General features: G+C 44.6%; 1 protein-coding gene across 1 annotated transcript in view; it reads right to left on the reverse strand.

The window, feature by feature from the left end:
* Positions 1-14,524, reverse strand: part of si:ch211-186j3.6 (neural-cadherin) — a 239,580-nt gene that overhangs the window by 48,861 nt on the left and 176,195 nt on the right. The window contains exon 21 of the mRNA XM_052480386.1: positions 11,147-11,373. Coding sequence (XP_052336346.1) covers positions 11,147-11,373 — 227 coding nt within the window. The remainder of the gene's footprint in view (positions 1-11,146; positions 11,374-14,524) is intronic.

The following is a 14,524-nucleotide window of genomic DNA, read 5'->3' on the forward strand; positions in this document are numbered from 1 at the left end:
CCCCCACAACCACAGTTACATCCCCCTCCTCTTCACTGTGACCACAGACACTACCAGGGCAGACAAAGACATGGTTTTCAGTCATATGTCATGCATGCACAGAATGTATACTGTATTGTTTGTGCCAGAGTTTCATTGGGAAGAACCTCAGTGGAACAGAGCTCCACTGCCTTAGGTTCGGAGATTGTGAAATGTCAAATGGAAAAGCAGCAGTTCTACCACCTTAACGTGTCCAATTGAACTGTTGTTTCTATGCAGACTAAAGTGTCTCGGCTGGTACAATTTGATCAGTGACTGAGAGTGGATGTGCTTGGAAAAGAAGAGCGGAAAGTTTGTTGAGTTCCTCTGAGAATACACCCGTAAGTGCTTGTGTGTGAACATTAAAGAGAATGTCAGAATGTGTATGTGTTTATCTCGACCAGTCCCACACAATGAGAGCACTTAGAAGAACATGGGCAGAGTGAGAACCCAAGGGAAACATCAGGATGTGTATCAAAAGACATCCCCGACTCCCTTTCTCATCTCCACTGCTGTCTTCCCCTTCCCACCCGTCCACTCGAGCTCTAGGACTCTCTAAATGTAACATATGTGTCTGGCACCCCTTTACCGTGCATGAACATCCCCAATGCCACATTACCGTGTAGACTGCCTGAAAAGGTTGTCTTACATTTCTTATCTGAGTGGTTAAACCCTTCTGATATGGCACAGCTCCCAATCCACTTGGAAAGACACACAACAAGCTCGCCAGAGAAATATGGTGTGTGTGGATGTGAGTGTATGGGTGTGTGCCCAATGACAAACACTGCTCACCCAGAATCCCTATACAGGCAGAAGAGACATTTCATATAAGACCAAATGACCTCTGGGAAGGGATGGAAACGTGTCTGCTCTTTATGCTATGCGCATGACTGTACTGTCAGCTTTATAATAATAATATAATATATGCCATTTAGCAGACGCTTTTATCCAAAGCGACTTACAGTCAAAACACAGTTTGAGGCACCCATGAGGCTTTGACTACAATACCCATGCCTCCCTAGGGCAGAGTCTGTGGAGAAAACAGTAAAGGGCACCCTAGGGACTTGTAGGCCTACAAAGAATATGCTGAAAACTGGGACATCGTTGCCCAGAAGGTCGGGAGGGAGCAGGAAGAGAAATTATACAGGTTGGACCTGAGGCTAATTTGTTTGTTTTAAACTGACAAACGCTTTGCTGACCATATTGGATTTGAATTTGTCTGATTTACTGTTTGTCTGAACTGCAGTTGGAAAAGAGAGGGGAAGAATAACAGAAAGAGACGATGTACAGACAAAGCTACAGTAACATGTAACATGCTATCGGGGAATGCTGAGCTTTTATTCCTCCAGGTCTCATCTTTCCCCTTTGTGGATCTGAGGCACAGTGTCTCTCTCTCTTTCTCTCAATTCAATTTACTGGCTTTAATGGCATGGGAATCGTATGTGTCAATTGCCAAAGCAAGTGAAATACCTAATAAACAAAAGTGAAACAATAAACAATAAAAAATTAACAGTAAACATTACACTTACAAAAGTTCCAAATGTCATATTATGTATACAGTTGAAGTCAGAAATTAACATACACCTTAGCCAAATACATTTAAACTCAGTTTTTCACAAATCCTAGTAAAAAAGTATTATTTCAGCTTTTATATTTCCTTCATCACATTCCCAGTGGGTCAGAAGTTTACATACACTCAATTAGTATTCAGTAGCATTGCCTTTAAATTGCTTAACTTGGGTCAAACATTTTGGGTAGCCTTCCACAAGCTTCCCACAATAAGTTGGGTGAATTTTGGCCCATTCCTCCTGACAAAGCTGGTGTAACTGAGTCAGGTTTGTAGGCCGCCTTGCTCGCACACACTTTTTCAGTTCTGCCCACAACTTTTCTATGGGATTGAGGTCAGGGCTTTGTGATGGCCACTCCAATGCCTTGACTTTGTTGTCCTTAAGCCATTTTACCACAACTTTGGAAGTATGCTTGGAGTCATTGTCCATTTGGAAACCCATTTGCGACCAAGCTTTAACTTCCGGACTGATGTCTTGAGATGTTGCGTCAATATATCCACATCATTTTCCTGCCTCATGGTGCCATCTATTTTGTGAAGTGCACCAGTCTCTCCTGCAGTAAAGCACCCCCACTTCATGATGCTGCCACCCACCTGCTTCACAGTTGGGATGGTGTTCTTCGGCTTGCAAGCCTCCCCCTTTTTCCTCCAAACATAACGATGGTCATTATGGCCAAACAGTTCTATTTTTGTTTCATCAGACCAGAGGAAATTTCTCCAAAAAGTATGATTTTTGTCCCCATGTGCAGTTGCAAACCGTAGTCTGGCTTTTTTTATGGCGGTTCTGGAGCAGTGGCTTCATCCTTGCTGAGCGGCCTTTCAGGTTATGTCGAAATGGGACTCGTTTTTACTGTGGATATAGATACTTTTGTACCAGTTTCCTCCAGCATCTTCACAAGGTCTTTTGTTCTGGGATTGATTTGCACTTTTTGCACCAAAGTACTTTCATCTCTAGGAAACAGAACGCGTCTCCTACCTGAGCGGTATGACGGCTGTGTGGTCCTATGGTGTTTATACTGGCGTACTATTGTTTGTACAGATGAATGTGGTACCTTCAGGCATTTGGAAAGTGCTCCCAATGATGAACCAGACTTGTGGAGGTCTTGTGGAGGTTTTTCAATTATTTATTTTGATTTTCCCAAGATGTCAAGCAAAGAGGCACTGATTATGAAGGTAGGCCTTGAAATACATCCACAGGTACAATGATGTCAATTAGCCAATGATGTCAATTAACCTATCAGGAGCTTCTAAAGCCATGACATTATTTTCTGGAATTTTCCAAGCTGTTTAAAGGCACAGTCAACTTAGTGTATGTAAACTTCTGACCCACTGGAATTGTGATACAGTGAATTATAAGTGAAATAATCTGTCTGTAAACAATTATTGGAAAATTACTTGTGTCATGCACAAAGTAGATGTCCTAACCAACTTCCCAAAACTATAGTTTGTTAACAAGACATTTGTGGAGTGGTTGAAAAACAAATTTTAATGACTCCAACTTCAGTGTATGTAATCTTCCGACTTCAACTGTATATACAGTGTTGTAATGATGTGCAAATAGTTAAAGTACAAAAGGGAAAATAAATAAACATAAATATAAATCCCTCTCTCTCTCTCTCTCTCTCTCTCTCTCTCTCTCTCTCTCTCTCTCTCGGGAAGCCAATCAGACAGGAGGGTACTCAATGGCTCTGTTCTTAGAGAACACCAGCTGAACAGCCATTTAATGATACAGTCAGTCATAGAAACAAACCATAATTACACACTAGACCTAAAATCATCATGCTCATTAGCAGTACTTAGCAGCATGTTCAGTACAGCTGTTTGGTTGTTGCTGGTCTGACATGTGAAACAAAAGTGGTAAGCTGATCATGGTAAGCTGATCATGGTAAGCTGATCATGTTAAGCTGAAATCAGCTGAAATCAGTTATACCAAATTCCTATCAACATGTTAAATGTGCAACCAGAGGGAAAAATAATTATAGATCACCTTTACTCCACACACAGAGACTCATACAATGCTCTCTCTCGCCTTCCATTTGGTAAATCCGACCACAACTCTATCCTTCTGATTCCTGCTTACAAGCAAAAATAAAGCAGGAAGCACCAGTGACTCAGTCTATAAAAAAAGTGGTCAGATGAAGCAGTTGCTTAACTACAGGACTGTTTTGCTATCACAGACTGGAAAATGTTCCGGGATTCCTCCGATGTCATTGAGGAGTACACCACATCAGTCACTGGCTTTATCAATAAGTGTATCGAGGACATCGTCCCCACAGTGACTGTACGTACATACCCCAACCAGAAGCCATGGAATACAGGGAACATTCGCACTGAGCTAAAGGGGTGGGACTCTAACCCGGAAGCTTACAACAAATCCTGCTATGCCCTGCGACGAACCATCAAACAGTCAAAGCTTCAATACAGGGCTAAGATTGAATCATACTACACCGGCTCCGATGCTCGTCTTATGCGGTAGGGCTTGCAAACTATTACAGACTACAAAGGGAAGCACAGCCACGAGCTGCCCAGTGACACAAGCCTACCAGACGAGCTAAATCACTGCTATGCTTGCTTCGAGGCTAGCAACACTGAGGCATGCATGAGAGCATCAGCTGTTCCAGATGACCGTGTGATCATGCCCTCTGTAGCAGATGTGAGTAAGACCTTTAAACAGGTCAACATACACAAGGCTGCGGCGCCAGACGGATTACCAGGATGTGTGCTCCGGGCATGTGCTGACCAACTGGCAGGTGTCTTCACTGACATTTCCAACATGTCCCTGATTGAGTCTGTAATACCAACATGTTTCAAGCAGACCACCATAGTCCCTGTGCCCAAGAACACAAAGGCAACCTGCCTAAATGACTACAGACCTGTAGCACTCACGTCCGTAGCCATGAAGTGCTTTGAAAGGTTGGTAATGGCTCACATCAACACCATTATCCTAGAAACCCTAGACCCACTCCAATTTGCATACTAGCCAAACAGATCCACAGATGATGCAATTTCTATTGTACTCCACACTGCCCTTTCCCATCTGGACAAAAGGAACACTTATGTAAGAATGCTATTCATTGACTACAGATCAGCGTTCAACACCATTGTACCCTCAAAGCTCATCACTAAGCTAAGGATCCTGGGACTAAACACCTCCCTCTGCAACTGGATCCTGGACTTCCTGACGGGCCGCCCCCAGGTGGTGAGGGTATGTAGCAACACATCTGCCACGCTGATCCTCAACACTGGAGCTCCCCAGTACTCCCCTCTTGTACTCCCTGTTCACCCACGACTGCATGGCCAGGCACTACTCCAACACCATCATTAAGTACGTAGGCCTGATCACCGACAATGATGAGACAGCCTATAGAGAGGAGGTCAGAGACCTGGCCGAGTGGTGCCAGAATAACATCCTATCCCTCAATGTAACCAAGACTTAGGAGATGATTGTGGACTACAGGAAAAGGAGGACCGAGCACGTCCCCATTCTCATCGACAGGGCTGTATTGGAGCAGGTTGAGAGCGTCAAGTTCCTTGGTGTTCACATCAACAACAATCTACAATGGTCCAAACACACCAAGACAGTCGTGAAGAGGGCACGACAAAGCCTATTCCCCCTCAGGAAACTAAAAAGATTTGGCATGGGTCCTGAGATCCTCAAAAGGTTCTACAGCTGCAACATCGAGAGCATCCTGACTTGTTGCATCACTGCCTGGTACGGCAATTGCTCGGCCTCTGACTGCAAGGCACTTCAGAGGGTAGTGCGTACGGCCCAGTACATCACTAGGGCTAAGCTGCCTGCCATCCAGGACCTCTACACCAGGCGGTGTCAGAGGAAAGCCCTAAAAATGGTCAAAGACCTCAGCCACCCCAGTCATAGACTGTTCTCTCTACTACCGCATGGCAAGTGGTACCGGAGTGCCAAGTCTAGGACAAAAATACTTCTCAACAGTTTTTACCCCCCAGCCATAAGACTCCTAAACAGGTAATCAAATGGCTACCCGGACTATTTGCATTGTGTGCCCCCCCAACCCCTCTTTTTTCGCTGCTGCTACTCTTTGTTCATCATATATGCATAGTCACTTTAACTATACATTCATGTACATACTACCTCAATTGGGGCCGACCAACTAGTGCTCCCACACATTGGCTAACCAGGCTATCTGCATTGTGTCCCGCCACCCGCCAATCCCTCTTTTACGCTACTGCTACTCTTTGTTCATCATATATGCATAGTCACTTTAACCATATCTACATGTACATACTACCTCAATCAGCCTGACTAACCGGTGTCTGTATGTAGCCTCGCTACTTTTATAGCCTCGCTACTGTATACAGCCTGTCTTTTTACTGTTGTTTTATTTCTGTACCTACCTATTGTTCACCTAATACCTTTTTTGCACTATTGGTTAGAGCCTGTAAGTAAGCATTTCACTGTAAGTTCTACACCTGTTGTATTTGGCGCACGTGACAAATAAACTTTGATTTGATTTGAATGTTTTTAAATGATTTCTCACAGGGTTACTGTCTGTGGTCAAACTGGGAACCAGGACAAAATGGAATCTAGATTTAAACAACCTTCAGTCACAAACCCATCCCTCTAAACAACAAAACACTGCAGCACCTGCTCTGCAACCAACAAAGGTAGGAAGCATGCTAAATATAATCACGCCACCAATAACTGTTTTAAAAAGACTATTACACAAAGAAGGTCTACAGTAGCCTCAACAGCACTCTGTAGGGTAGTGCCGTGGTGTAGCCGGTGGACAGCTAGCTTTCGTCCTCCTCTGGGTACACCTTACATTTGTCCCTCGACCTGTGTGCACCTACGCTGTAATCTGTCATTCATAGGCTAGGTTGTAGCAACCTCATGATGGGTATAGGGACAATTAGAGTATCATGCAGTAGCCTAAACCTATCGCAGCTACATTGAACTGGGTGAATGGAATTTGAATGACAGTCATCCAACATGATGTAATAGAAATAAGGACATGCTCATAATCCCACCAAAATTGTCTGTATAATGCATTATGAGAACATGTATGATGCATTATGCATATGGACTTCATGGAAAGTGTTACCAGAAACGTTTTTTCCTGCTTCACCCTGTCCCTGGGTCTCTCATATCGTGTTTTTTAGGCATTGTCTGTTTCTGTCAGTGTGTCTCTGCCTTCGCCACATCACAGGGTATGTGTATGGGAGGGAATGAGGGGGAGATGAGGGGGGGGGGCAGCAGGGCATAAGAGGGATATGAGGAGGAAAATAGAGGGGTAAACGGGTAGAAGAGAGAAGAACCTTTGGGGGAGGGGCATACTGAGATTTCCACTTCCTCAATCCCAGCAGGCTGCAGGGGGATCTTGAGTGTTCAATGCCAGAGACACACACAGACTGGGAGAGAGCAGAACGAGGAGAAGGGAGAAGGGCATACATGGGGAAATAGGGTAGGGATGGGCTGTCGGAGATCAGGGGCAGTAAAAAAACACTGTTTAAAAGTAACAAAGGTGCTCCCTCTCCCCATGCCTATTCCACCACTACACTCCACTACACTCCACCACTACACTCGCAACTCTACCAATATCACATGACCTATTCACAATCCAAAGCACTATACAGTGCCTTGCAAAAGTCATCCCCCGTGGTGTTTTTCCTATTTTGTTGCATTACAACCTGTAGTTAACCTGGATTTTCATTCGGATTTTATGTAATGGACATACACAAAATAGTCCAAATTGGTCAAGTCTAATGAAAAAAATTACATTTAAAAAAGATGGAAAAGTGGTGCATGCATATGTAGTCACCCACTTTGCTATGAAGCCCCTAAATAAGATCTGGTACAACCAATTACCTTCAGTAGTCACATAATTAGTTCAATAAATTACACCTGTGTGCAATCAAAGTGTCACATGATCTCAGTATATATACACCTGTTCTGAAAGGCCCCAGAATCGGCAACACCACTAAGCAAGGGGCACCACCAAGCAAGCAGCACCATCAAGACCGAGCTCTCCAAACAGATCAGGGACAAAGTTGTGGAAGAGTACAGATCAGGGTTGGGTTATTATAAAAAAAACATCCCACGGAACACCATTAAATACGTTATTACAAATTTGAAAGAATATGGCACCACAACAAACCTGCCAAGAGGTGGCCGCCCACCAAAACTCACAGACCAGGCAAGGAGGGTATTAATCAGAGAGGCAACAAAGAGACCAACGATGACCCTGAAGGAGCTACAAAGCTCCACAGCGGAGATTGGATCACTTTAAGGATAACTTTAAGCCGTACACTCCACAGAGCTGGGCTTTACGGAAGTCCAGCCAGAAAAGCCATTGCTTGAAAAAAGTAACAAGCAAACACGTTTGGTGTTCGCCAAAAGGCATGTGGGAGACTCCCCAAATATATGAAAAATGGTACTCTGGTGAGATGAGACTAAAATTGAGCTTTTTGGCCATCAAGGAAAATGCTATGTCTGGCGCAAACCCAACACCCAACACACCCCGAGAACACCATCCCCACAGTGAAGCATGGTGGTGGCAGCATCATGCTGTCGGGATGTTTTTCATCGAGAGGGACTGGGAAACTGGTCAGAATTGAAGGAATGATGGATGGCGCTAAATACAGAGAGAGAGAGGGAGATTCTTGAGGGAAACCTGTTTCAGTCTTCCAGAGATTTGAGACTGGGACGGAGGTTCACCTTCCAGCAGGACAATGACCCTAAGCATACTGCTAAAGCAACACTTGAGTGGTTTAAGGGGAAACATTTAAATGTCTTGGAATGGCCTAGTCAAAGCACAGACCTCAATCCAATTGAGAATCTGTGGTATGACTTAAAGATTGCTGTACACCAGTGGAACCCATCCAACTTGAAAGAGCTGAAGCAGTTTTGCCTTGAAGAATGGGCAAAAATCCCAGTGGCTAGATGTGCCAAGTTTATAGAGACATACCCCAAGAGACTTGCAGCTGTAATTGCTGCAAAAGGTGGCTCTACAAAGTATTGACTTTGCGGTCTTATTTCTTGTTTGTTTCACAATAAAAATTATTTTGCTTCTTCAAATCATGTTGTGTTAATAAAATAATACAAACCCACCAAAAATCTATTTTAGTTCCAGGTTGTAAGGCATAAAATAGGGAAAATGCAAAGGGTGTGAAAACTTTCACAAGCCACTGTATATACAAACGTAGGTGGACATCCCTTCAAATTTTGGGATTCGGCTATTTCAGCCACACCCATTGCTGACGGGCACACAGCCAATCTCCATAGACAAACATTTCTGTAAAAATCGTCTGTCCTCGGTTGCAACACTCACTCCAAACTGCCTCTGGAAGCACAGTCAGCACAATAACTGTTCGTCTGTAACTTCATGAAATGGGTGTCCATGGCCGAGCAGCCACACACAATCGTAAGATCACCATGCACAATGCCAAGAGTCGGCTGGAGTGGTGTAAAGCTCACCACCATTGGACTCTGGAGCAGTGTAAAAGTGTTCTCTGGAGTGATGAATCACTGCCCGAATGCATAATGCCAACTGTAAAATTTGGTGCAGGAGGAATAATGGTCTGGGGCTGTTATTTATGGTTTGGGCTACGCCCCTTTGTTCCAATGAAGGGAAATCTTAACATTACAGCATACAATGACTGATTGGTGTGGAAGAACTTCACTGGCCTGCACAGAGCCCTGACCTCAACCCCACCGAACACCTTTTGGATGAATTGGAACGCCGACTGCGAGCCAGGCCTAATCGCCCAACATCTGTGCCTGACCAGCTCACTAACGCTTTTGTGGCCTAATGGAAGCCCCCGCAGCAATATTCCAACATCTAGTGGAAAGCCTTCCCAGAAGAGTGGAGGCTGTTACAGCAGCAAAAGGGGGACCAACTCCATATTAATGTCCATGATTTTGGAATGCTGTGTCCACATTCTTTTTGTCATGTAGTGTACTTCAAAATACAGTTTTTATTATGGGACTTAGGGGAGGCATTTTCCTTCACAATATCATCTACTGGCAAGACAAAGAGTATGTAGGGCTATGTTTGGATATTTCGATACAACTTACTTATAATTCTTTTTGGATTGGCCATGTATCCAGACAACCCATTTTACATGACAGAATCCAGAAATGAAGTGTCACAACAAAAGGCCTGGAAGCAGAGATCTATAACACAAAAGGGTCCCCTTTCACTTTCCAAAATCAACTAGAACGTCCCTTCTCTCTAGACACTTTATTACTTCTACAAGAGGAACATAGAACTTGGTCTACATATCAATGGATTTAACCACAGCAAACCAATATGTTCTTTCTTAAAACTGTCAGGGGTGCACTAACAATTGAAATGCTCTACCAGCAAGGGAAATCTCTATTGCCGTGAAAGAAACAGAGAAAGAGAGAGAAAATACCATTTATGCCTCTCATATTTCCGAGCATTACTGTAGAATTGCAAACTTTAATAACCGCAGCCGTCCCCCCTCCCTATTTCCCTCTCCTAGCTCATCTTCCCTCGCCACACTTCACATCTCATTGTGATCGATGTCTTTTCAGAGGGGCACACGGAATCCAGATGACAGAGCACAGACCAACCACAAGCCACACCTGAAGCATCCCCAACCTCTCTTTCTCCTTTCCTTCTCTCTCTCCCTTTCTCTTTATTTCTGTCTTTCGTTCTCTCTTTCACTGATTTCTCTCTCCTTCTCTACCTCGGTATATCCCCCTCTCTCTCTTTTTCTCTCCCTACACTATTTCTCTCTAGCTTTCAACTGCATGAAAGAGGAAGTGAATGTGCGCCTCAATGAAGAGATGTCAGAACAGAAGGAAGCCGAAACTAAGTGTTGGGTAAGGAGGATGATTACAATTTTGAAATTGTAGATTTAGTAATTTTACAGATTCTCTTATCCAGAGCGACTTAAAAGAGCAAATACAGGTTTTATGCTCAAGACTTTTCACCTAGTCGGCTCAGGGATTCAAACCAGCGACCTTTTGGTTACTGGCCTAACACGGTTAACCACTGGGCGATGTAATGGTCTGGTTTAACTTTAAAGATTGTCCCTGTGTAACAACTATACTGTAAGGCTCCACAGCCCACAATAATCTAGAGCTGGTCTGGTGAATACAGTCCAATACTGCTATAACTAATGTATTCAAAGTGACAGCGCCACAAGAGCAGTTCAGATATATTATACTGTAATTGACATTGCAATGTTACATAATCCATTAGTAACATCCACATAAAACCAGCTCAAAAAAACTAGAGGGTTACATTTTTCATTATGTGGAAAACAGAAGGCTACACAAATACATATTGCAAATGTTTTCGATTGAAATCCCCCTCTCTTCAAAATAGGCAACAATCCTGAGTGACTGTATTTTCCATCATTTGACCACATATGGAAATGTCTTCTGTCCAGTAATCCTGTGTATATTTTCAGTGGGGTCAAGTTAGGGTTGCATCTTCTGATGCTTAATGAGTGAGGCTCGTTAAAATAATCACACAATCGTTCTTTTATTTTCATTTTCTTACTCAAAGAAAATCATAGTGTATTCAACAGGATAACTTCCAGGGTCATCATTACCTTTTGTTTGTGAGCGGCGAGGTATCCCTGTAGTCTCTCTGCTCTGAGGAAGGGACTGCTGTGCACTGCGAAGCGCACGTCCAGTGTCCTCTCCCTGACGTCCATCAGGCTGAAGACGTTGATGTCATCAACGCCCACCGCCAACATCTCTGACAGGAAGTCCACCAGCAGTTCATAGCGACTCCTCAAGCTACCACGCTGCTCAATAAACTCCTTCGCTGTGACGTCTGCAACACACCACACATAGACACACAAACAAACAAAGTTATACAAGTTCAGAATAGAACATATGCCAGAGGACTCGTCCCTCTCGTTTTCCGAGGCTAAATTAATGCATCCCCCCCAATCTCTTCAATGAGCAGGAGAAACTTACAGGCAATAAACAGAATGTGTTCCCAGACCTGACCAGACAGGCCCTGTCAATCTCCTCCCCTCTCCCCGCCCGAGAGCCACTGGCCCTGGCTCAGCAAGACAGACACCACCCATCCCTGCTACACATTGTCACAGTCACAGCCAACACTCACACAGAAAGACCCCTCTGGCTATGTCAGGGATATTGAGAGGTAGAGGACGGAACAGCCTTCAACCTCAATTTGGAAGAGTTGCCAAGGAGAGGGTTCCAAGGTGAGAGAGCTCCTGAGCCGAGGCCGTTTCTCCCCTGAGTCAAGGATTCCTCTAATTGAGCCGACACCTTCTAGCATGGGATTAGGAGAGAGAGGGGAGCTGGGGCTGGAGCAGGGGCCCTGGGCTTGACCTCTGCCCACCCCCACTCCCCACAGTCCCCTGGGCCCGGTTTGACACAGACAGGGTCCCCCTACTGCTCCAATCGAAACTCTTTAGCACACAGGAGACAGGTGGAAAGGAAAGGAAAAGAGATTTCATCCAATTTTAATGATATCAGTGACATAGTTAGAAATAGTTATTTACATTTACATTTAAGTCATTTAGCAGACGCTCTTATCCAGAGCGACTTACAAATTGGTGCATTCACCTTATGACATCCAGTGGAACAGCCACTTTACAATAGTGCATCTAAATCTTTTAAGGGGGGGGGGTGAGAAGGATTACTTTATCCTATCCTAGGTATTCCTTAAAGAGGTGGGGTTTCAGGTGTCTCCGGAAGGTGGTGATTGACTCCGCTGTCCTGGCGTCGTGAGGGAGTGTGTTCCACCATTGGGGAGCAAGAGCAGCGAACAGTTTTGACTGGGCTGAGCGGGAACTGTACTTCCTCAGTGGTAGGGAGGCGAGCAGGCCAGAGGTGGATGAACGCAGTGCCCTTGTTTGGGTGTAGGGCCTGATCAGAGCCTGGAGGTACTGAGGTGCCGTTCCCCTCACAGCTCCGTAGGCAAGCACCATGGTCTTGTAGCGGATGCGAGCTTCAACTGGAAGCCAGTGGAGAGAGCGGAGGAGCGGGGTGACGTGAGAGAACTTGGGAAGGTTGAACACCAGACGGGCTGCGGCGTTCTGGATGAGTTGTAGGGGTTTAATGGCACAGGCAGGGAGCCCAGCCAACAGCGAGTTGCAGTAATCCAGACGGGAGATGACAAGTGCCTGGATTAGGACCTGCGCCGCTTCCTGTGTGAGGCAGGGTCGTACTCTGCGGATGTTGTAGAGCATGAACCTACAGGAACGGGCCACCGCCTTGATGTTAGTTGAGAACGACAGGGTGTTGTCCAGGATCACGCCAAGGTTCTTAGCGCTCTGGGAGGAGGACACAATGGAGTTGTCAACCGTGATGGCGAGATCATGGAACGGGCAGTCCTTCCCCGGGAGGAAGAGCAGCTCCGTCTTGCCGAGGTTCAGCTTGAGGTGGTGATCCGTCATCCACACTGATATGTCTGCCAGACATGCAGAGATGCGATTCGCCACCTGGTCATCAGAAGGTTATAAGTTATAAGTTATAAGGGAGATGGCTCCAATAGTCATATCTGGTGAATGAAACGTTTAATAAATTCATGTTTTTGAATTTGGTTGTTAATAAAAGTTTAGTGTGTGTAACTGTCTGACTAAATATGTGAGTGTGTGTGTAACTTTCTGACAATGTGTAGTGTGTCTGTGTGCTCTCATCTCTCCAACTCTTAATCCCCGCGCTGACGGCAGGCTTTAAGTGTCATGCTGGGAACACCTGAGCTGTGTCAATCTGGGATCATTAGGTTCCGAGGAGTGTCAGTGTTGCTCAGTGTGATTAAGGCCATGGGAGCAGACAGAGGGAGGAATCCTAGATTGACAATAAGAGAATGGAAATGGAGCTCAGTGAGGGGATGCTGCAGCCATCTGTCTGGTCTCATTACCAGTGCTGTGGGAGACAGGCAGGGACTGTCTTTAACATGGAGGGACAGATTTACACCTGGCTTTGATCCAACGCAATGATCACATTGACTCTCCTTCCCACGGGCATTAGGGGGATACACACAAACCCACACACACGCGCACACACACACACACACACGCACACAAAACAAAGACACGTACATACACCCCCCTAAGTATTTATTTGGACACTGAAGCTATTGGATATATAACACTTGTAGAGCATCAACTGATGGACTATCTACAGACTATCAGTAACATGCCAACTGCATGTCTGCTGACTTTCAACAATAAATTGTCTGTAGTCCATCTACAGATGTTCAATTCTTTAAAACATCTTGGGGCTAGGGTCTATTTTCCTGAATTTCCGCTTGACTGACGTGCGCAAAGTAAACTGCCTACTACTCAGGCCCAGAAGCCAGGATATGCAAATAATTGGTAGCATTGGATAGAAAACACTTTAAAGTTTGTAGAAATGTTAACCTTTTGTGACTAGGGGACAGTATTTTCATTTTTGAAAAAAAAAAAAAAAAAACATTCCCGTAGTAAATGGGATATTTTGTCAGGACAAGATGCTAGAATATGCATATAATTGACAGCTTAGGATAGAAAACACTCTAAAGTTTCCAAAACTGTAAAAATATTGTCTGTGAGTATAACAGAACTGATGTTGCAGGCGAAAGCCTGAGAAAAATCCAATCCGGAAGTGCCTCATGTTTTGATAGCGCTGCGTTCCAATGCGTCCCTACTGAGCAGTGAATGGGCTATCAACCAGATTACTCTTTCTCCGTATTCCCGAAGGTGTCTACAGCATTGTGACGTAGTTTTACGCATTTCTGTTGAAGAATACCCGTAGGCGGCTACATTGCGCAAGTGGTCACCTGATGCTCCCAGAGAGATTCTCGCGTAAAATACAGAGGTAGCCATTACTCCAATCGGTCCTACTGAAAAACTAATTGTCCCGATGGATATATTATCGAATAGATATTTGAAAAACACCTTGAGGATTGATTATAAACAAGGTTTGCCATGTTTCTGTCGATATTATGGAGCTAATTTGGAATATTT

Source organism: Oncorhynchus keta, chromosome 2 (assembly GCF_023373465.1).
Source record: "Oncorhynchus keta strain PuntledgeMale-10-30-2019 chromosome 2, Oket_V2, whole genome shotgun sequence".
In the NCBI taxonomy this organism is placed as follows: Eukaryota; Metazoa; Chordata; class Actinopteri; order Salmoniformes; family Salmonidae; genus Oncorhynchus; species Oncorhynchus keta.